At 44.1% G+C, this 24,349-nt stretch overlaps 1 protein-coding gene across 3 annotated transcripts in view; it reads left to right on the top strand.

Moving 5' to 3' along the window:
• LUC7L3 (LUC7 like 3 pre-mRNA splicing factor) overlaps window positions 1-24,349 on the top strand; it is a 239,154-nt gene that overhangs the window by 126,966 nt on the left and 87,839 nt on the right. For all 3 annotated transcript variants that reach the window (XM_029600251.1, XM_029600252.1, XM_029600253.1), the window contains 2 exons: window positions 21,871-21,948; window positions 22,026-22,130. In XM_029600251.1, the coding sequence (XP_029456111.1) occupies window positions 21,871-21,948; window positions 22,026-22,130 (183 nt within the window). The remainder of the gene's footprint in view (window positions 1-21,870; window positions 21,949-22,025; window positions 22,131-24,349) is intronic.

The raw sequence follows: 24,349 nt of genomic DNA, 5'->3' as shown, positions 1-24,349 counted from the left end.
AGCATTCTCGCGGGCGACCATAGCTCGCTGGATCAAGGAAGTAATCAAGACGGCCTACATAGAGGCAGGAAAGTCCTTACTCCTACAGGTTAAGGCTCATTCTAGTAGGGCCCAAGCAGTATCTTGGGCAGAAACCAAGCTGCTGTTGCCCGCCGAGATCTGTCGGGCGGTGACGTGGTCCTCCCTACACACCTTCTCCAGGTTCTACTGCCTGGATATTCAAGCCTGAGAAGACGCAGCCTTCACAAGGGCAGTACTAAGTGGGCCACGAGCAGCCTCCTGCCCTGTCCAGGAGTAGCTTTTGTACATCTCACTGGTCCTGGGTCCATCTGGCTACACGCTAGGAAATGGAGAAATTACTTACCTAATAATTTCTTTTTCCATAGTGTAGACTCGGCATCCTGCCCATGGCTGCCCCAGAGACTGAGAACCTCGGGAAGTGAACCTAGAGATAAAGCTAATATGGGTAAGCCGTTGCCTACCCCTAGTTCAAGACACCTGCAGTTTGTTTGGTGTCGGCGTTAATTGGTTGAGTGCACTGGCGGTCTTCAGTTTTTGAAATCAGTTGAATCAGTTCAAGTTAATCAGTTTTAATCAATTTATTGCAGCAAATATATATCCACAATGGCTTTTTGAAGAGAATACTGAAGAGATGTGGTCACTACAGGGTATATCTAGGGTGACGTCAGCTTTGATATCAGACTCCGTCTCCCATCTGCTAGCAGAAGAGCACATAACCCACTGGTTCTAAGTCCATCTGTCTACACTAAGGAAAACGAAATTATCAGGTAAGTAATTTTTCCATTTTTTTGATTGGTCTTCCATTCTTTCTACTTGCCTACTTCTCCTGCCTCCGTGCCATTACTGCTTCTACTACTACTTCTGCTGCTACTACTACTTCTACTTATATTTCTACTATTACTTCTATTTAACATTTCTATAGCACTATATGACATACGCAGCACTGTTCAACTATACAAAAACAGTCCCTGCTCAATAGAGCTTGTAATCTAAGAAGACAAACATACAGGACAAGAGACTTGGGATATTTCGTAAAGCAAGACAATGGTTAAAAAGAAAGTTAACAAGACGAAAAGCAGATAATCAGGCATAATATTTAAAAGTGATTTCAAAAAGGTGGGTCTTCAAATGGGATTTAAACATGGCAAGAGAGGGAGCATGACACACCAGTTCAGGAAAACTATTCTGAGCACACTGTGCAGCCAGGGTGGAAAACAGAGTCTGGAATTGGCAGTAGAGGAGAAGGGCACAGATAGTAACTTATCCAATGAGAGGAGTGCATGAGGAGGAGGGGTGTAGAGAGAGATAAGAAAGGAGAAGTAGTGAGGAGTCGCAGAGTGAAGGCATTTGTAGGTGAGAAAGAGGAGCTTGAACTGTATGTGGAAGTGGTTAGGGATAGGGAGCCAATGCAGTGACTTCAGAAAAGGGGTTATGTGAGCATAGCGACTTTGCAGCTGAATTTAGGACAGATTGTAGTGGAGAGAGATGGCTTGCTGGGCGACCTTCGAAGAGCAGGTTGCAATAGTCTAAGTGGAGGTGATGAGAGAATGGATAAAGTTTCTGGTAGTGTGTTCAGAAAGGAAAGGACAGGTTTTGACAGTATTATAAAGAAAAAACATTTTAGTAGTGTGTTGAGTATGCATAGAGAAGGAGAGAGAAGAGTCAAAGAGGACTCCAAAGTTAGGGGCCGATATGGCCGGGATGAGTACTGTGTTATCCACAGAAAGGAGCTCCATCTTGGCCATGTTGAGTTTTTAAGGTGGCAGCGGGACATCCAGCAGCAATGTCAGAGAAACAGGCTGAGATCCGGGGCTGGATGCCTAGTGAAATTTCTGGTGTACAAAGGTAGTAGATCTGGGAGTAATCAGCATAAAAATGTATTTATTTATTTCTTTTATATACCGACATTCAATCGAGATATCACATCGGTTTCCAGATAACTAAAAGAATAGGGCTAGATCGGCCCTATTTTACATTATAACATGGTAACAATTATAACAGAATTATAACAGAAATACATGGAACAATAGATTATAGTATATAACATATGTACATAAATGACTTGTTGATAAAAATAATTTAGGATTAAGGATAGCAGGGAGGGTTGGGAGGAGGGAGGAAGGGAGGGAAGAGAGGGGTGGGTGGGAGGAAGGGAGTGTCAGGGAGGGATGAAAGGGGGGAGAGATGCCTGTGTAGGGGGTGAGGTGTGTTGCGTTCGGGCAGGTTAAGGGTCAGGTGGGAAGGTTTTTAAGAACAGCCATGTTTTGAGGTGTTTTTTGAAGACTTGCAATGAAGGTTCATTTCTGAGACAGGTGGGGAGGGAGTTCCAAAGGGTAGGGCCCGCTATTGTTGTGGCTCGTTTGCGGGTTGTGTTGAGGTGTGCAGATTTGAGATTGGGGACGGCTAGAAGGCCAGTGTTGGTGGATCTGAGAGTTCTTTGTGTGGGGTATGGCTGTATTGCGTTGTTTAGCCAGTTCATTTTGTTGTTGTTCATTTTTTTGTGCATGAGGGTGAGGGTTTTATATTGGATTCTTTGTGTGATGGGTAGCCAGTGGAGTTCTTTGAGAGTGGGTGTGATGTGGGAGGATTTTTTGTTGTTAGTGATGATCCTGGCGGCGGCATTTTGTAGAACTTGGAGGGGTTTGATGTGGATTTCTGGTAGGCCGAGGAGAAGGGAGTTGCAGTAGTCGAGTTTTGAGAAGATAATTGATTGAAGGACTGTTCGGAAATCGTGCCCTTGGAGAAGGGGTTTGAGTTTTTTCAGTGTTTGAAGCTTGAAGAATCCATCCTTAATTGTATTGGAGATGTGTCGTTTAAAGTTGAGTTGGCTATCGATTGTTACGCCTAGGTTTCTTGTGGATGGTGTGAGTGAGATTTGTGAGATGTGTGGCACTCCCGGGTTGTTTGAGCTTCCTGGGTAGTTAGAGGGGGTGCACTTGAGGGGAGAAGAGGGGTTTCTCATGGCTTTCAATGGTATTGAAAGCCATGAGAGGAAATCAGAACCCCAAGGAATTAGTATATAGTGAGAAGAAAAGAAGGCCCTGGATGGAGCCCTGAGGTATGCCAATTAATAGTGGAATGGCAGTAAAGGAAGAACCACCAGAGGAAATGCTAAAAGTGTGATGGGAGAGATAAGAGAACAAAGACAGGACAGAATCCTGAAATCCAAGCGAGGACAGAATATCAAGCAGTAGGTGGTGATCAACAGTGTCAAAAGCAGCAAGACAGATCAATGAGGATAAGGATTGAATAAAGACCTTTGACGTTAGCCAAAAACAGGTCATAGCAAGCTTTGTCAATGGCTGCTTCAGTTGAATGTAAAAGGCGAAAACCAGACTGGAGTGGATCATGAATGGTTTGAGATGTAAGAAAGTCAAGACAGCAATGGTGAACAAGCACGTTCAAATAGTTTGGAGGCAAAAGGAAGATGGGTCGTTAGTTGGCAAGACAGGTAGGATCCAGTGAGGGTTTTTTTAAGGAGTGGTATGATTGTTACAGGGAATATAGCATAATAAAAGAATCCACTTCTAACTTTGTATATTAAAATTTGGATTTATTCTGATTAGAAAGTTTAGAAGAATTATTGTTTTGGACATCAGATAATATATTGTTAAACTTGATAACAGATGTCAAATAGTGAATAAACATCTTATTAATTACAGTTTACATAATGTATACTATATAAGTAGCTTTTATCATAATATTTTCTAGGGGTCTCTAAGGGTAATATAGAAATAATGTGTAATTCTAAATTGCTGCCTTTCATCTCTGCATTGATACTTATAACAAATCATCCTGATGGACCGAGACAGAATGCAGAAACAGTCATCTCTTTGATCTTCTTCTCCAAAGATTGCCTTATAAATCGCAACCTTTTATAATTTTCTCCAACACACTGAAAATGTAATTGAGAACGTGTCTCTTTCTGATTGGATGTATATTTCAGTCCTTTTTCTTAAAAAAGGTCTTCATGTACCAAGCTCATATGAATAGCCAAACTATAAGATATATTGCTAGCCAGAAATGATCGTGGCTGTAAGCGGGGCTATTTTGTACCAAGAAGCAACAAATGTTCATCTGCAGTATTTTTAAACAGATCAATGACTGCATCTTTGTCTGATGGACAGTAGCTTATGATATACTATTTTAAATTCCCAGCTGTTCTGGTCAGTCTTCCAGCATGCACTGTCCATTATAGTGTATTTAAAGAAATGCAGACATCTTCAGCCATTTTTATGATTAAACAGTCATGTTCAATATTTGTGTGCCAACGCAACAAACAATCATAGAAACATAGAAATGACGGCAGAAGAAGACCAAACGGCCCATCCAGTCTGCCCAGCAAGCTTTTGTACTTTTTTTTTCTCTCACATACTTATCTGGTTCTCTTGGCTCTTAGTAACCTTTTTTTAATTCTATTTCCCTTCCACCCCCGCCATTAATGTAGAGAGCAGTGTAGGAGCTGCAACTAAGTGAAATAGCTTAATTAGTTAGGGGTATTAACCACTGCAATAAGCAAGCTACACCCATGCTTATCTGTTTATCCAGACTATGTAATTCAGTCCTTGTTGGTTGTTGCCTGAATATAGATCCACCTTTCTTCATGTCCCCCCCCCCCCCCCCCCCCCGCCGTTGAAGCAGAGAGCTATGCTGGACATGCATATGATAGAGGTGTTTAAAATCATGAGAGGTCTAGAACGGGTAGATGTGAATCTGTTATTTACTCTTTCGGATAGTAGAAAGACTAGGGGGCACTCCCTGAAGTTAGCATGGGACACATTTAAAACTAATCTGAGAGTTCTTTTTTACTCAACGCACAATTAAACTCTGGAATTTGTTGCCAGAGGATGTGGTTAATGCAGTTAGTATAGCTGTGTTTAGAAAAGGATTGGGTAAGTTGTTGGAGGAGAAGTCAGTTACCTGCTATTAAGTTCACTTAGAGAATAGCCACTGCCATTAGCAATGGTAACATGGAATAGACTTAATTTTTGGGTACTTGCCAGGTTCTTATGGCCTGGATTGGCCACTTTTGGAAACAGGATGCTGGGCTTGATGGACCCTTGGTCTGACCCAGTATGGCATTTTCTTATGTTCTTATGAAAGTGAAGTATCAGGCTTATTTGGTTTGGGATAGTAACTACCGTAACAAGCAAACTACTCCCCGCTTTTTTGTGAATGCAAATCCTTTTTTCCACATTTCCTCATTGCCGCTGAAGCTTAGAGCAATGTTGGAGTCGCATTAACCGTGTGTATGTTTATTGAATAAGGGTATTATCACCAGGTAGTAGCCGTCGTTCCCGTGAACCACCCACTCCTCATTCACATTCTCTAGACCAGTGGTTCTCAACCTTTTTCCCATCGTGACACACCTGACAGGCCACGCTCAAATGTGTGACACACTGCTCATTACAATTCACGGCAGAAATAAAAAGTAAAGGTCCGGTAATTATTTTTGTTTAAAATGACACAAGGAAAAGATACGTATTCTGTATGAACAGAAATTGCATAAATAGTAAACATCCCACACCAAAACAGCACCAATTTCCAGCACTTAAACAGTAACCACCTTACCTAAGAAAAGACAACACAAAAATATTACACCAGGCCTTAAGACACCAATACACCTCCTATTAGGAAAACGGACCAAGCTAGGCTGCTATAGAGCCCTACACAGAAACTACACACCAGCAGAAAACCTCACCTAAATCACATGTGCTGACCCTCACCTAACAAAGAATAAAGAGACCAAAACGCATAACTAAAAGCATGCAAAAAAAACTGAATTGGAAACTGCAACAAGCCAGAGTCTCTGTATGCAGTGTAATAAAGAAAAAAAGAAACATCACCCATCCTTATAAAACAAATCAAGAAATATAAAATCAGTAGCAGTAAAACCATGCTAACAAAAAGAACAGATTATTTCAAAACAGCTGATGAGTGGAATATCCAATAATTAAAAACTCATAAAATTTCTAGATACCAATAAAATATTTCAAATTAGCAGACACAAAGACCCAGTAATGAAAAATAAGGATATAAAATTTTTTTTTGCTCTGCATACCTGGGAGCATTTGATATTCAGGTGTCCTGAGATTGTTTTGAATTAGCAGGAGGAGGGGTGGTTTGCTTGGAACTTTCTCCTCTCTCTGTCACATACCAGCGCGCTCTCTCACACTGGCTCTCAATTACACACCTATACACACATGCTCTCAGTCACTCACATATACACATGCTTTTTCTCTCACTTATATAGGCTCTTAATTACACATTTACACACATGCTGTCTATCTTCTCATGCTTACACACACAGGCTTTCAATCACACACATACATGCTGTCTTTCTTTCACTCACAGACTCTCATTCACATGCTTACAAACATGCTCTCTCTCTTTCTCTCATTTACACATAGGCTCTCAATCACATACTCACATGCTCCCTTACCTAAACCAGCTCTCAATCATACACATATTCACAGGCTCTTAATCATACATACACATGATCTCTGTCACACACAAAGGATCTCAATCATACACACATACTCTTTCACACAAACAGGTGTTCAATCTCAAACTTACACATACAGGCTCCCAATCGTAAACTTGCATTCATGCTCTCCCTCACAGGCAGGCTCTCAATCACAGACATACTCTCTTTCACATATACAGACTCTCAGTCATTCACAAACATGCTATCTCACTCACACACAGGATCTCAAACACACATGCTTGCTTGCTCATTCACTCTCCCTCCCTCCCCGGAACTAGCGGCAGCAGCAGCCTCTTTCCAACCCTAACCTCCTTCATTTTCAGCCCTCGCGCAGAGAAAGGAGTCCCATCGGCTGTGGGGGTTGACTTTCTTCATTTTTCTCCGAGGCACGCTGCTCATTCCTCCGGCTGCGTCTCTCTTCTGTTCTTCGGGCCGACGCTGACCACACCAGCATGGTCTCTTCTTCCCGCACACGCACCCGCTGCTCACCACTTCCTCTTCCGGGCCGGGGGGGGGGGGAGGGCGGGAAAAAAAAAGACCATGCCAGTGCCGCTCACTCCAGCTGTTCTGTTGCGTTCTGCCCAAGCTGACAGCATTTTAAGCCTGGGCGGAGGAGGACCGGGGAGCAGCTGGGTCAGCGGGGGACCGGGAAGTGTAGTGACACACCGGTTAAGAACCACTGCTCTAGACTTTATGGATCCACACTGTTTATCCCATGCCCCTTTGAAGTCCTTTACAGTTTTGGTCTTCACCACTTCCTCCGGAAGGTCATTCCAGGCATCCACCACCCTCTCCGTGAAGAAATACTTCCTGACATTGGTTCTGAGTAACTCTTCCATTACACTACATGATTACTGCACTTTTTAAGGTGGAAGGATCATTAGCAGTAGAGATTGATTGAGGATGTGGCAGATAGAAGGGATGACTGCAGGGGAGATGGAGCTGATGAATTGGGTGGGGACAGGATCAGAGGAACAAGTAGTGAGTTTGGAGGAAGAGAGAAGATGAGCAGTTTCCTTCACTGTGACTTCAGGAAAGGGAGAGTGGCAGAGGCTAGGGGAAGGGTAGAGGAAAGAAGTGGGAGAAAGGCAGATAAAGGTGAAATAGTTGAGAACTTGACTAATTTTGTGAATCTTGTCATGGAAATAGTCAGCCATAGTCTGGGCAGAGAGAGAAGGTGGAGGAGGGGAGGTGAGGGAAGTTTGAGGAATTGAGTGCGAAGAGATGGCAAGGACTGGATGAAAGAGTTTGTCAGATGGACTTGGTAGTCTTGTTTGGCAAGCGCGATAGCATACTGGAAAGTGGTTGGCATGAATTTAAGTGCATTAAGTTTGCATGGGATTTTTGCCAGAAACGTTCTGCAGAGCCGGGCGCAGGAACATAGGTAGCAAATTATGGGGGTAAGCCAAGGCTGGGGTTTATAGTGCACCTTACAGGGTGAGTAAGAGGAGGAACAAGAGTGTCTAAGGCTGAAGAGAAAGTATAGTTAGTTCTGTTATAACTTGTTATATTTATAACTTGTTATATTTATTATATTATATTTATTATATTTAGTTCTGTTATAACTTGTTATATTTATTACCATGTTATAATGTAAAATATTCTTATATCTATTTATTACCATGTTATAATGTAAAATAGGGCTGTTACCACCCTATTCCTTTAGTTATCTGGAAACCGATGTGATATCTCGATCGAATGTTGGTATATAAAATAAATAAATAAATAAATAAAGAAGAAAATGCTTCATCAACAGATTCAAAGTTGTGGAGGAAAGGAGAGATGAAACTGGAAAAGATGCAAGGGTCAATAGCTTGGAGATTCCTAATGATGTAATTGATGATTGGACCAGTCTGTCGGGGAGAGTGATTTAATGTGAAAGTTATCAGCTGATGGTCTGAGATAGAAAGAACTGAGGTGGCGAAGTCTGAGAGACAGTAGCTGGAAGCAAAGACTAGGTTGAGGCAGTGGCCATACTGGTGAGTAGAGGAGGTAGAACAGAGTTGGAGATCAAATGAAGAGGTTTAGGAGATTTGAGGCAAAAGAGATAGAGGGATCATCAATATGGAGGTTAAAGTCACCAATTATAAGGAAAGGGGATGATGGTTCCATGAAGAAGGAAAGCCAGGAATCAGTCAGTGAGAGAGGAGGAGGGAGATTTATCAGGGGGGTCGATTGTTGACATGCCCGGAGAGGTAGTGGAGTGAATAGGCGCATTGAATGGGCTTCAAAGGAAGAAAAAGAATAGGATTGAGGTGGGAGAAGGGGGTTGAAATCTGCAGGAGAGGGAATGCAGCAGTGCAGCAACACCACCACAGCCTACTGGGCTAGGTGTGCTCCATGACAGAGAGCAGTGTCCTCTGGGAAAAGCCAGACTACATTCAATCTATCATCTTACAGGCATTACTTGGTTGCTGCAGTGAGACTAACTATAGTACTTTTACATGGGCCATAGACTTGAATGGAAAACAAATGAAACACAAATTTTGGTTTATATTCATGGGCACCCTTCATTCATTTCGGGAAGGGGCATGAATGAAACAAAAATGATTTAATTGATTGCATTTTACTCAGTTTCAAATAAATGCACATCCCTTAAGACTCGGTCTTGGTCCCATCAGAATTTCCGGTTACGAGCACGTACACACTAAATTTTCAATCACTACAATCGAAATATAAAATCTTGGAGACTGATTTGGTAAGGTTTCTGACGCATCTGAAGCAGATTTTATTCAAACTATTGCCTGTATTAGATCTTTTTACCTTTTAGATTCAACATTTTACAAGAGTTGAAGCTCTGAGTGTGCCTGGAAATTATTTTGATTTACACCTTTCTTGCTATGTTTGTTTTTAACATTCATCTTTATTTGTAGTGCTTTTTATATGAATATGAATTAGCAATTTTACATGCAAGAAAAAAAAATTACAAAATAACTCTTTGGGAGGTATGATTAAAGCATCACAAATTTGTATTTTTTTTCCCCAGAAGCGCTGTTCATTTATGATTATCCCTTAACTTTGCTACCCATTTTTCCCATTTTATGTCAGTTCATTGCATCAGACTTGCATGGATTTAATTGAGGTTTTTTTCCCACTCATCCCCATATCATACTCCTCATCTTTCAGGGTGAAAAAAAATCTGATGAGGGGACAAAAATCCTGAAACCTAACAATTGGATAAGTTTGTTCAAGGGTTAGCAGTGCTCTAGGTCTGCCTGCTTTGGCTCCAGTAGTCTAGCTCCAGGCTGGCTCTGGAACCAAGAGAGATCCTCTGCTCCAGGGCAGCTTCTTACTGCTGCACTAGTTCTGGCTGCTTTTACCAGGTTCTAGCTCTGGAGCCATGAGGAAAAAATGTGTAGGCACAAAAAAAAAAAAAAAAGGTACTGTGATTTTCTATAGATGTTGTTGGCATACAATCAGTCAATCTAGATTTACCAAATTTCTCAATATCAAAAAATAAAAATCTGAGAAATTTTCCTCAATTCTTACGTCACAAGAAACAATTTTAGTTGTACCAATAAAGTGTTACGCGTGCTGTCCGTGGAAGCCCTGCGGTACGGCCCCCTTACCTTCTTACAGGGACTCCAGCTTCTGGTTCCTCCTCGCTAGCGGCGGTGGGCCATCAGCTCCGACCTCGGGCCTATCCCGGTGCCTCTGGCTCTCCCATAGTCTCCAGCATTTCAGGTCAGAACACCATTGCTCGTTGGGCCTCTCTGTGGCCCACGGAGAGACGCCACTGCCGCACCCCTCCCTGGGTGTGCACGCGCATCACTGATCCTTATGAAGGGCCCGTTGGGGGAAACTTGCCACAGCCCCAGATGATGACGTCAAACTCTTCACTGTATTTAAGCTCAGGCCACGCTTCATAGCGTTGCCTTTGCAACAGGTCTCCTCGCTATTCAAGTACTCGTTGCTGCTAGAGATTTGTCTTTACTCTTCATTTCCGATCCTCGTTGTTCCTGGTTCCTGTTTCCTTCGTTCCTGCCCTGCCTATACTTTGGATTGATTGCACGGACTTCGACCTCCGCTATGCCTGACTACTCTACAGCCTGTCTCCAGGCTTTTGACTTCTCCGTGATCAGATCTCAGCATCGCTTGCCACAACCTTTTGCCTTGCCGCCGGCCCTGATCCAAGCCTGTCATTTGATGCCTCTCCAAGCCTACTCCCTGGACATGGACTTAATAGGCTTCGGCCTACCTTTGCTTGAGCGCCCCCAGTCAGCCTTTGTTCCACTGGCGCTCGAGTTCCAGTACCTGACCAGGACCACATCATCCATCACCTGCCATCTTTGGGCTGAGCCAATTTCTTTTGCTATTTAACCTCTAGGCCCACCTAAGTCCTGGCCCCGGCACCCAAAGGCTCAACCTGCGGGGAACAAGGGCTGGTATAGGTGAAGCTCCAGCGGCCTCTGCCTATCAGCCCACTCCACCTGCCAATGGTGGGGACCCGTAGGTCCTTGCCTACGGGTTGCGTCAACCCCACCTTGGCCCAAGGGTCCACCTCCGACGCAACATAAGGACAACATAAGAACATGCCATACTGGGTCAGACCAAGGGTCCATCAAGCCCAGCATCCTGTTTCCAACAGTGGCCAATCCAGCCCATAAAAACCTGACAAGTACCCAAAAACTAAGTCTATTCCATGTTACCGTTGCTAGTAATAGCGGTGGTTATTATCTAAGTCAACTTAATTAATAGCAGGTAATGAACTTCTCCTCCAAGAACTTATCCAATCCTTTTAAAAACACAGCTACACTAACTGCACTAACCACATCCCCTGGCAACAAATTCCAGATTTTAATTGTGCGTTGAGTGAAAAAGAACTTTCTCCGATTAGTTTTAAATGTGTCACGTGCTAACTTCATGGAGTGCCCCCTAGTCTTTCTGAAAAGCTAAAGGGCAGGAATCAAGAAATTCCCTTTTTGAACTACAAACATTCAGCTCATTGTACAAAGGCGAAGAGAAACCTTCCATGCTGTTAACTTTGGGACTGCCATCTGAGAGGTTAAACTGTAGATACCTGCAGATGTATGTGCTTTTTTGGATGAAACTGTTATTGGGTTATTCGCATTAGATTACTAGGAGCAAAAGACAAGCCATTTAAAATAACAACTTCCTTTCGCTCTGTCAAAATAAATAAATAAAACCTGTATCTAGAAAGGTAGACTTTTTTTTTTAATTTATGAATTTTCAAATGAACAATTACAAGAATATCTTGTCCTTTGTAATTACAGAACAATATTTGTAAACATCCCGAAGGAAAAAGAACATTTTTCAATATTAATACTTGTTCTAAAGTAAACATAGGAAAATTAAGAGAATCCTCAAATAGGAAACCTAGAGCGAAGTATCTCAGTAATAAACATCAATTTATACAGGAAAAGTGCAATTGGTACCCCTTATCCTATTCCATATTAACCGGATATTTTAACCCCGAGAGGAATTTTAAGCTGATCTGGATCTATCATATTTGGGCCAGATGTAGTCATGTTTTCCAAGAGCTCTGTGAATTCCTACTACTGTAGGGACAATGAGAGATGCAGTTGGTTCTACTAGGACAAGCAGGATGGTAGTCCTCGCAGATGGAGCTCGGCACGGAAAACTTTTGTCAAAGTTTCTAGAAGCTTTGAGTAGCACACTGAGCATGCCACTATCTGCGCATCCACGCGAGGTCCCCGTTCAATCTTTTTTTCCGCAGTGCAGTTGCCTAACAGTTTTTGGAGCTTTGCTTATTTTGCCTTTTTGTGCTTTAAATTCACGATTTTTCTCCCAGCCCATCATCTGGTCCCCCTTTGCGGTCGGTGTATCCCCCTCTGTGCAGTACATAAACATTTTTCTTCCTTCTTTGTGGTCAATTTCCAACACTTATTGGTGTCTCACGGTCAACGACCGTGTGCAGGCTGTTTTTCATGGCGATGTTCGGCTTCCATCGGTGCCTGCGAACCGTGTCCATCATGGATCCACATGAGGTTTGCATCCTCTGGGGCTATCGCACAATGTCTGAGGGTGTCAATTGATCACATGACACCCCCCCCCCCCCCCCCCCCAGGGCCGTTGTGCTCGCTTCAATAAAATGGAGAAACTTTGTGGTTCAAAAAAATCTGCCCCATCCACACCCGCACCAGAGTCATCGACAACCGAGGGTCAAGGGGAACCTCTCGATACGCTCCCCCTCACCACACCCCTGATGGCATAGACTACAGACAGAGGGGCTGGTGACTGGTCCCCCATGGTCTCACCGATTTTCCGGGACATCAGGATTCTCTGCCTCCTCTGCGCCGGGGAAAGACCGGACTGAGCACCATGGGAGATCCTGTAAGCATTGACATAGATTGCCGGTGTCGGCGGCTGCCATACTGCCACTGAAGCAACCTCGTGGTCTCAGGCCCCATCCTCTAATAAACCCGGGGTCGCAGACATTCCCTACCGATATCAGTGCCAGGCATTGTGCCCCTCAAAGAACCAAGGAGGCACTGGTAACACCACATCCCCCCTCCTTCAGTCCTGTCCTCACCAGTCTTTCAGGAGGAGTTGGACTACAGGGAGCAGAGTATGGTTTTCCAAGCTCTATGGAGTGTTGAGCCGCCCCCACCCCTCATACAGGTGCCGGAGCTTCCACTGTCTTTCCTGGCACCCCTGTTCAAGCATCTGGACATTCTCTTGGGTGCCTTCCCGATACAGCCAGTGCCCGAGGGAACTCTCTGTTCCCCAGCGGCCACAGATGCCACCCCCCTTGGGAGCGATTCCTGTCATTGGTTCCTCCCTGGAAGAAGATGTGTCCGGCGCTGCGGTCCTGAAGCCTCGGTTCCCCCGAGCCTTTGCCCGGCCTCCCGTGGTCCCTGGTGGCCCTGTTACCGACGGGACCATCGATGCCGTCAGAGGCCAGGGATTCACACAGGCCTCACCTGTGTAGGTTCCGCGATGACCTCAGTGAGGAAGAAGGCCCTTATGACCTATGGGGGGATGATTCTTCAGAGTCCTCTTCTGAGGTCTCTGACGACCCCCTGTCAGAGCCTTTGCCACAGGACGAAAGGCATTGGTCCCCTCTGGGGACCAATGCCATGGCCGAAGCTATCCGCTTCCAGCTTGTCACAGAGGAGGAAGCATGACATAAAATGTTGGAAGTCCTCCAATTTGTCAACGCTCCTAAGGAGATGATAGCTGTTTCCATCCATGACATCTTTAAGGATCTTCTCTTTCGGATGTGGGAACACCCGATATCCATCTCTCCAATGAATAGGAAGACAGATGCCACCTACCTAATACAGCAGGCCTTGGGTTTTGAGAGGTGTAATCTTCTTCACTAGTCTGTAGTTGTGGAGTCCGTTCTCAAAAAGGCCAAACGCTCCCACACCCATGCCTCTGCTCCTCCAGGACGGGAACATAGAGACCTGGATGTTCTGGGTAGGAATGGTTTTTTTTTTCCAGGGCACTATGCTTATTGCCCATATCGCTTCCTACCAGTTGTACATGACCCAGTACAACCGAAACCTGTGGAAGCAGGTCCAGAAGCTGGCAGAACACCTGTCGCAGTAGTAACAAGAGTTGTTTTCTGCTGTTGTGCAGCAGGGACTGGAAGCCAGGAAACACCAGGTGAGATCCATCTACGATGTTTTTGAAACAGCCGACCGAGTGACCGCTGTGGGCATTGGCACCCGTAGGATGGCCTGGCTCCGTGCTTCCGACCTTCGACCAGAGGTACAGGAGAAACTAGCTGACCTACCATGTATGGGTGAAAAACATTTTGGGGCTAAGATCAGCGATGCGGTAGCTCAGTTGAAGGATCACCACGAAAACCTTCAACAACTCTCCGCTAGTGCTTCAGACCCTCTATCCTTTGCCAGGAAATCTTCCAGACTGAGCTTCAGGAAGTCCTTTTACCAACAGAGGAAATATTACACCCCTGCCTCTGGGACTCGCACACCCTGTGCTAGCTCGGGGCCGCTCCCATCAACAGTGGGTGCCTCGGCCCCAGCCCCCCCCCCCCCCCCCCAAACAGGCTCCAGCTACTGGCTTTTTTGACTGGAGGTGAGGGAGCACGGAGCAGCAAGATGTATTCCTGACACAGGATTCCCCCAGTGGGGAGGCAGACTTCTTTACTTTGCCCACCACTTGTTGGCTATCACTTCGGAGCACTGGGTCCTTACCATGGTTCGCCATAGGTATTGTCTCAATTTCAGAAGGATCCCAGGGGGAGGAGCGGCAGGAAGGAGAGAGAGGAGGATTCCTGAGCTCTGCAGGTGGCGGTAATTGTGATCTTACCCAGCTGGTGACCGCGTGACATCACTGCCTGACCCGGGGCCTCAAAACCCCGCGAGACTGCGGCGTTATTCGGAGCGGCAGGAAGGAGAGAGAGGAGGATTCCTGAGCTCTGCAGGCGGCGGTAATTGTGATCTTACCCAGCTGGTGACCGCGTGACATCACTGCCTGACCCGGGGCCTCAAAACCCCGCGAGACTGTGGCGCGGAGTCGCCGCCGGCGCATCGCCTAAGCCGTGTGCGCCAAAGGGGCGCGCGTGGCTTAGACCGGCTTTGACCGCCTTTGCTGCCTGTTTGCCTGAAATTTGTTGCTGATTTATGGGGAGTAAAAGGAAGGCTAAGGCCTATACATCCTCCCCGAATACTCCTATAACCGGACCGATGGACGCCCATCTGAACAGGTCAAATATGCCACAAGTGGACAGTAACTGAGATTTGTTTGAAGTCTCATTAAGTCCAGGCACGAGACCCACACCTACTCAGCCCCCAGGAGCAGCAACCGTGGACAACACCACTGGAAATGAGTCTGCAGATGTAAGTAGAGGGGAGGCACTACCGGAAGTGGTAGGTTCCAAGCCTCTACATCCTTTGTCTTCGATACATCTGGAAGGTGAGATTGGTATAATAACTCCATCTCAAGAGAGCATACAATCAGTTGGATTGGATGCTTCCAAAGTGACAATGGGGGATCTGTGGAGGATGCTAGTTAAATTAGACACTAATGTTACCCAAATGAACTCTTCCCTTACATTGATGGTGAATAATAATAAAGCAATGTTAGCTGAACAGGGGAGGGGGTCCGGGAGCGATCTCCTGGACGCGTGACGTCGGGAGCTAGGAATCAAAATGGTGCCGGCCAATGATGGAGAAGGGAGTGGAATGTCAAAAATGTTTGGTCTGACTTGTTTTCAAGAGGGTGTTGAGAATGTCTGCCATGGAGATCGGTGCCCGCAGACTTGCTTGGCTGTGGTCCTTGGCCCTCTGGCCTGAGGTCCAGAAGACTCACTGACTTTTCATGCACTGGAGAGGATCTCTTCAGATGCAAGGTTAAGGAAGCAGTGGTGAAGATCCGTAAACACTGTGCTTTGCTTGAGCAGCTCTATATAGCCACTAAAGAACCACCCTCCTGTGTAGGGAGGTATCTAAGCATGTGGCCGAGGAAACACTTCTTCCAGGCGCAAGGTAGTATTTGCTAGCATGTGGATAGATGGATTCAGGACCAGTGGGTTATGCACATCTACCAGCAGATGGAGATGTAGCAAACTGATGTCATAGTATATATAGCCCTGCAGTGACATTAGCCTCCAGCAGATGGTGGATGTGCCATCTCCCTACTGGGAATTGCTTCAGATTTTAGAAGGAGAATAAAAACAAAAACAAGCACCGCTCTCCTGCAGTGATACCAAATGGTCCCTCCCCAGCTGAGAATTCCTGAGGTGATTTCCATGGTCCCTCAGATGTGTGCCTTGGTCCGATAGCTGGTTTTTCAGCCTGCATGGACTTAGCTGATTGTACAGCTTAAAGGCAGCGGGTGCAGGAAGCAGAGCGTGGCGGTGACAGCAGATGCCCTCTTCCCAGGCAGCTGGAGACAGTCTCTGTACTCAGTCGGGAAGGGCTGAGCTCAGGTAAGCTTTAAGAAAATTCCATTTATTTCGTTGTGCTCAAGCAGGACGTCTCCTTTTGTCCCATTTTGGATCTGAAAGGGGTCAACCATCATTTGTGGGTGACTCATTTTCACATGGAAACATTGCGCTCAGTGATGGCCGTGCAGTTGGGGGGAATTCCTGACTTCCTTGGACCTGTCTGAAGCTTACCTCCATATTCCTATCCAAGTGTAGCACCATCGTTTTCTGCATTTTGCAGTGTTGGGGTGCCATTATCAGTTTCAGGTTCTGCCTTTTGGTTTAGCCACCGCTCCTAGATCTTTTTCCAAGATTATGATGGTAGTGGTGGCCTAACTGAGAGAGGATGGGGATACTAGTACACCCATATTTAGATGACTGGTTGATTCGGGCCAAGTTTCTGGAAGAGAGCCATCTGGTGATCCCTCTGTAATAGGAGCTGAGTTGAGTGGTGAACCTAGCCAAGAGCGGCCTTCAGCCATCTCAGCTGTTGGAGACAAAACCTGGGATGGGTTTTGACTGAATTGAAGAGAGCATACCCTTTATCCTTGGACATGTACCAGAGGACCTTTTTGTTAGAAGCAGGCTGAGATTTTACGTAAATTGTTAGCCCAGGGTAACTTCAGACTTCTGAGTACTCAGAATGAAAAGGAAAGTACAAATTTCATCTATTGGGTGTCTCTCTAAATCGACTTCTCGACTCTGAGCGCTTTCTTCATTTCAGGAATTGCTTCAGAAGGAGCTCTCCTCCCTTTTAGAGATCAATGCTGTCAAGCCCATTCCACCATGGGAAACGGGGTGAGAATTTTACTCCAAGTTCCAGGTGTTGTATAATCTTTGCCTCGCGTATTGCAGCAGCAACCAGAAATCTGATAGAAACAGGCAATATATCATTTTAATCAGCATTCAAAACAGAATTAACATATAATTAATAGTTGGTGTGCCCACCTTTAGCTTGCAAAATGGCAGGAATCTCATCTTTATGGAACTCCCTTCCACTGGGTCTAAAGGAAGAGAAGGATGGTTTAAAATTGTTAACCTGAAAACATGGCTTATGATAGTGGCTTTTAATGATTAGTTTAATCATGATGGCAGCGATAAGATGCAGATTGATAACTGGCCCTCTGAAGTTTTGATGTCATAGTTCAGTATGTTACGTTCTTTTGTATTATCAGAATTTTATAAAAATGTAATTTTTATGATTTTTAATTTTGTTTTTATTTGTGAGTATTATTTTTGTTTTTAATGTATTGTAAATTGCTTTGGAAGACTTGTTTAGAAGGCGATTAATAAATGATTTTTAAAAAGTTGTGTAAAAGCTGTTTTTCTGCTTGTTGGAATTTTCAGTAATTTTTTGGCTTTCTTGAGACAATTTTACTGGTCGACTATCAACAAATTCCATTAAAAAAAACAAACAAAGCTCACCTGCAGTCTTGCTCCATGTCCTCTGAACCCAGCTTTTGCTTCGACCTAATTTTTCAGCAATCCACTTTTTCGTAATTAAGGTTGCTCCAGCATCATGTGCCTCACAAAATGAAATACAATTAAGAGTGCCACTCTGATGCTGTTTTTCGCTATCATGCATTCCAGCCATAATAAATTTAAGAAATGTGTAAGGTAGGGGTGCTCAAATGGGTCATATGGCCCTCCCCCCAGCCATTGGGTTTCCAGGATATTCCTAATGGCATACATGAGATCTATTTGCATGCACTACCTCCTTTGTATGCAAATATTTCTCATGCTTATTCATTAGGGATATACTGAAAATCCAACTGGCTGGGGGGGGCCCATAGGGACCAGTTTGAACACCCCTGATGTAAGGTACTGTTAAATTCCAGATTGAATGGCCTACAAAATGGTACAAAAATTATATTGGTGGGATAATCTAGTGGAGTGCTAAGAGGAAGGAGGCAAAGGTTATGCACTACCTGGTACTTTTTATTCTAAAGAAAGCAGTGAAACTCCATCCTATCCTAGACCTAAGGACCTTGAACAGGTTTCTGAAAAGAGGAAAGTTCAAGATGATTTCCCTGGGCATCTTAAATCCCTTTTTACAAAAAGAGGACTGGCTATGTTCTTACATTACAGAAAATCTGATTTGTAATAGGGTCTAGTCACTTCCAGTATCACTTACTTGCCTTAGGCTAGCATGTGCCCCACATGTCTTTACCAAATGTTTCACCGTGGTGGCACATCTTTACAAACTGGGTGTGTATGTGTTCCCCTATCTAAGTGGCCATCTAAGGCAGGTGCCACAGAATTGATGTGCAAAACCATTCAAGTGTTTAATTTACGAGGGTTTGTCAACGAGCCCAAATCTTGTTTGAGGCCATACATCTGAATTGGAGTTTATCAGAGCATTGCTAATCATGTCTTGGGCAAGGGCCTTCTTTCCAAAGCTGAGGGTTATCCCGTTGATATCCATAGTGTAAAGAATACAAGAGTCAACAGGTGTCTAGGAGGCCTCCATAAGAGGCAAGCCCAGTGGACCCTCTGATCACAGTGACTGTAGGCCACGAAGCATCTTTGGTACAGCATCTTCATCGCGTAGTCACTGGGAACGAAGCAGGAATCTCCAAGTTCCTTGCCTCCTAGATCAGTCTGGGAAGTCAAAAAAGAGTCCAGATAGACTGAGAGGGAAGGATAGACACAGATGCAGCAGATGAAGGTGCCCGCACTGTACCTTTCCATTTCTTCCCCATCACTTCTCTGGAACTGAATGCACTAAAGTTATGCCAAGGAATGTGTTGCTGATGCTGGACTTTTATCTTTCCCAAGTGTCCTCTGATGACATTGGGGCAGTCCAGGAGGACCGATGTAAAGGCCAAGACTCCAGCTTTCCCCAGTGGGAGCCACTGATGCTGGATTTTTCTCTTTCCTGGTGCCCTCTAATGACATTGGAGTAGGCAGCCGCTCCCAGAGTTGTTGCAGTCTAGCAGGGCTATTGTAAGGGCTGAGACTCCAAGTCTCCCCAGCACATTCTTTGACTCTTATTTCATTTAAGAGGACAAAAAACATTTTTACACCAAAAATCAATTAGGGATATATCTAAAACTAAGTAGAGAGTCACCCAGCCCTTAGCAATAGAATTATTGTCGTCTCTTTGGGAGTCATTGTCAAATTAATATTAAATACACCACCTAAATATAAAGGACTTTAGTTTATGCCTTCCAATCTTTTGCTTTAAGTGCCACATGTATGATTATTTACCAGTTGGTTAACGCTTGTATGCATGTGTACAGAGCAAAGAGTTCCTGGCTCTTGGAGATCAAATCTGGTACAAACTTACCCCTAGATTCATCAAAATGCTGTAATATCGCAGGGATAATGCCCGCAGTAAGGAAAAGAGCCGTGTTCAGGATCATTTTAAGAGTTACTGTGCCATGCGGTAGCATAGCTATTCGCATAGATAATATCACATGGTGCAGTAAATGTTTTGCACCCCGCAATAAACTTCCTATTTTGCATCTCGCACAGAGTGAGAGTGCACTTATCTATAAGACCTTCATAGTACTCAAGTATTTATATGCCTATAGGAGGGTCATCTAATAGCTCAAGGTGAAGTGGTGGCTTAGGGGCCAGTTTTACATGCAGATTAAGACATACGGAGAGCACAGTACACCTCTGTGAAGATTTGATGTCATTTGGAGTGAGGAAAGACTCACAAAGAACGTTTTTACTATTTCTCTCACCCTAGCTTGATGGACTCTATAACAGGGTTTAAATCACAAAGATGTACCCTCTTCATTAAATAATCTTATAACGCCCACAATATGACCTTCATACTAGGCATCATCAGAATAAATATGTGCAAGATATTTATCAATCTTCTGCCTTACTTTTAATCATTGGTCATTCAATATTTTTAGGAGAATTTTTTTTTTTTTTTAATTTTTTCATTGTTTTTAAAAACAAGTAGCAGAACTTCCAAACTTCTGAGAAATTCAAACCAAACACTTATCTATTTTGAAGTGCAAGGCTGACTCAAAGCGGTCCCCTTTAGTGCCTAGATATTCCCGACACGGGGCTGTGTTTCGAACACATTGTTCTTCCCCAGGGTAAAGCCGGGTCAATCTAAAATTATAAAGGCAATAAATTAAAAAATGCAAAATAAGACTCATGGCAAAAAATTAAATAAATTGAGACTTACTGACATAATGGCAGGTAACTGTGAATACCGGAAGTGATGTCAGAATTCGTGTGCTATGAAGCACCGGTATATATGCTAATAGTGAAGCTGTCAATCAAATTACATCATAGCTCAACAGCTGTCAAATGCCAGACTAATGAAAATGGACTTATGATACTTAAATCAGAGTATATCAATAAATTTCATGGTTGAGTCCCTCTGGTTCTACAGTGTTTAGAGTTAAAATCCAATGTTCTCAATAATTCAGACGGTGGGCTAAATCTCCACCATGTACTGAGTCCTGAACAACTTTAATGACTCACAATTGTAAGTCACTGAATGAATGGACAAATGTTATACAATGATGCACTGTCAGGGCTTGAAGTTTCTTTGTGGTGATGCAACTGCGATGCTTGGGAATGCGTTTCCGAATCTGGCAAGATGTGCGTCCGACATATATCTTATCACAAGGGCAGATGAGATGAATCACATTCAATATAGAACAGTCAATGTAATCCATTTGTGAAACTTATTCTACTGTTGTCATTAGAGAGTATCTGTTTTAGATAAAGAGCTTTGATTTATCCAGTTGCATAATTTTGATTTTCTTTGGCTCATAATTTTGAGTTTGTGATGCATGATTCCCCAGGGTGTAGATGTTCACTTGGTTCAGCATGTTTATATACAGTGAGGCCAATATCCAAAAGATTTAGGTACCTAACTTTGTGTTAAGCGCTTAGATCTTCCTAAATAAAAATTCTCCCTTCACTGAGTATTTAAATGTAATCACTTTAAAAATGGGTGGATCCAGGTCTGGGATATGTAATTAGGTGCCAAGGAACAAAAATAGAAATGCGGCCAGCATCAGGTAGCATGAAGAAAATGAGGATAGATTGCACTTGAAGTTCAGAAACATTCAAAAGATAAGTGATTTGAACTGATAGTGCACATATCAACTATGTCTGGTGTATGCATTCTAGATAAATCTCGCTGTTTCTCATGGAGAAAGATTTTTACATGCAAAGTTCAAAATTAGTGTTAAAAGAAAGACTAGTGTATTCTGAAAGTGAGGAGAAGCAAGATGACTATAATGGGACATCTACAGTGCAAATGAAAGTATGGTAGCCATGTATGATTCTCTCCCCTCACTTATAAATTGTTTCATTGTAGTCTGGTTGTACTTTTCAAAGTGATTTGAGTAGATTTCAGTGGATTAGTTTCTCTTTGTCACTAGTTATCTTGAATACCAATTTATAGATATCTAGATATCTATAAATTGGTATTACAATTTTTGATATATAAAAATAAAATGTTATTTTCAAAGAATCTGAAAACGTTTTAATATATTTTTAGCAAGCAACTGGACCTGCTGGCAAGAATGAGGAGAAAATTCAAGTGTTGACTGACAAAATTGATGGACTTCTACAGCAGGTAAAGATTACTAGATATGAAATTTAACATTTATTCAAATGCTTAGAAATAAAGTTGCTTATTTTTTTTTTTAATAGATTGAAGAGCTTGGCTCTGAAGGAAAAGTGGAAGAAGCCCAAGGAATGATGAAATTGGTTGAGCAGCTTAAAGAAGAGCGAGAATTACTCAGGTCCACGACTTCAGTAAGTAAGCGTTTTCTGATAGAATTAGGGATAGATTTTAAAAAAGTACACCTGCGTGTACTTTTGTTCACGCACCAGGCGCAAAGAAGAGTACGTCGGATTTTAATAGATACACACGTATTCTTTAAAATCCGGGGTCGGCGTGCGCAAGGCTGCGCAAAATCGGCAGCTTGCCCGCGCCAAGCAGCCCACCTCCATTCCCGACCTCTGCCATGCACCAGGGCCGGAACCACGCCCGCGGCCCCACCCCGGATGACGCGCCACCGCAACATGCCCCCAGTAAAGCCCCAGGACTTATGCATGTCCCGGGGCTTGTGCGTGCCGCCGAGCCTATTCGACATAGGCTCAGCGCACGCAGAGGGAGCTTGGGGCAGGTTTTGGGGGGGGGGGGAGAGACGCGCGTACCCCTTTTAATATGGGAAAATGGTTCATTAATTTACAGTAACTTTATGAACTTTGAACTGTAGTTACCTTTAAGGTAGTTCTGCACAGAAAACTTTGGTTCTGGATTTGTTTAAGTGGGGTATATACTTCAATGCATTTTCAGTGTTTTAAGAAAGTTATATTTAACTACCACTGGAGAGCTCAGGATGAGATTCTTGAATGTATTTGTTAATTTTGTTTTAGTTTTGCATTGTTTTAGGAGATTTGGTGAAGGTTTCATGGGTAGATATCATCTGAGTAGACCAATATCCTAAGTGTGTCCCAAGTCAGTATTGTAGAATCCTCATAAAGCCAATTAAAAGGCCATTCCTTAGCATCCTATTAAACTAGATCAAATGGATTATGCCACCCTACCAACAAATTGAGACACAGGACTACAAACTTTTCAGTGGCAGACTGGGCAGTTGCCAGTATTCTGTGTTTCCAGTTGATGGTAGCATAAGCTGGACTTGTGCAGCAGGATCCTTTGGTCCCAAGCTTCGGTCTTTCAGACCATCTCCTAGTAGAGCAGTTTTGGCATCTTTGCTCCCAGGGCAACTGTCTGTGCACTGGATCCTCTGGAGGTGTGGGATTGTCTCCCCTGGGACAGTGGTTCTTACTGCTGTTTTCTCTAGTTGAGCGGGCCTACTGGTCTTAGTTCCCAGGGTTCCTTTGATATCTGGTTGAGGAGTCCTAGGCAGATGACTCTGAGTTCCTTTGAGGCCTGGTTGAGCAGATAGGGGAAGAGGGGTTGGGGGAGTAGCCTGTAAAGCAAGAGCCTTCCAGGTAGTGATCTCCTCTCAGGGTTAACTCCCCCCCCCCCCCCCCCCGTCTTTTCCTTATTTCTCAGTTTTTGGCTAAAGTTTTTTTGGGGGAAAAAAGAATCAACAAGCATGAAATAGCTGCTGCTGCTCAGGGAACTCAGCAGATGTCTCTAGTTGAGGTGGTGGGGGGTTAAGTCTTCCTGGGGGGGGGGGACGGGACACCCTAGGCTCATGTTTGCTGGTCAATGTTTTCTGCTGGTCCTTGAGCTTTGGGTGCCATCTTGTTTACTACTGGTGCTGAGACTTCAGCTGGTTCTCTGGGAATCAGGCACTGTCATCTTCACTGTAAAAGGATGCCTGTTCCATGGGAATACCTGCAGCTGTGGAAGGCAGGACAGATCAGGAACACTACAGCAAGAGGTTGTAGGAGCAGGTGCCTATGCAATGTAGTCTGCTTCTTCTGCCTTAAATATATTGGGAGCTTGGAGACCTCCTCCTGGGAGTCAGCAAAGCTGATGTCTGGCTCTCGAATCTGCATCAGTACTACAAATCGGGGAGCTGGTAACTCCCACCTCTGTGGCAGACAGCATAGCCGCAGGAGCAGCCATCATCTTGGATCCCCCCACATCTCCTACCTTCCTAACATTTTGGTTTTGAGGCCCTTTGGCCCGAAGGTCTTTTCTGACAGGAGGGGGGGGGGCCCATCGACAAACAGTTAGTCACCCACCTGTTATGGCTAATTTATCTGACTGTGCTGAACAGATTCATTCCCTGTACGTACCAGGATCAGTCCAGACAGTGGGTTATTATCCCTGTCCAGCAGATGGAGTCAGAACAAAAATTCCAAAGGGGCGGTCCTATATGACCTCATCCCCTGAGCCTCAATCCTCAGTAATTTCTGACTCCAGCAGATTGAGCACGGGACTTGCTAGTCCCCAGTGCAGGTTTTCAGGTTTTAGGCCTTTCCTGTTTTCTTTGAGGGATCAAGAATATTAAAAAAAAAATAAATAAATAAAAGAGAAGGATTGAGAA

This window comes from Rhinatrema bivittatum, chromosome 4, assembly GCF_901001135.1.
Source record: "Rhinatrema bivittatum chromosome 4, aRhiBiv1.1, whole genome shotgun sequence".
NCBI classification, from domain to species: domain Eukaryota; kingdom Metazoa; phylum Chordata; class Amphibia; order Gymnophiona; family Rhinatrematidae; genus Rhinatrema; species Rhinatrema bivittatum.
This window is presented reverse-complemented; position numbering and strand designations above follow the sequence as displayed.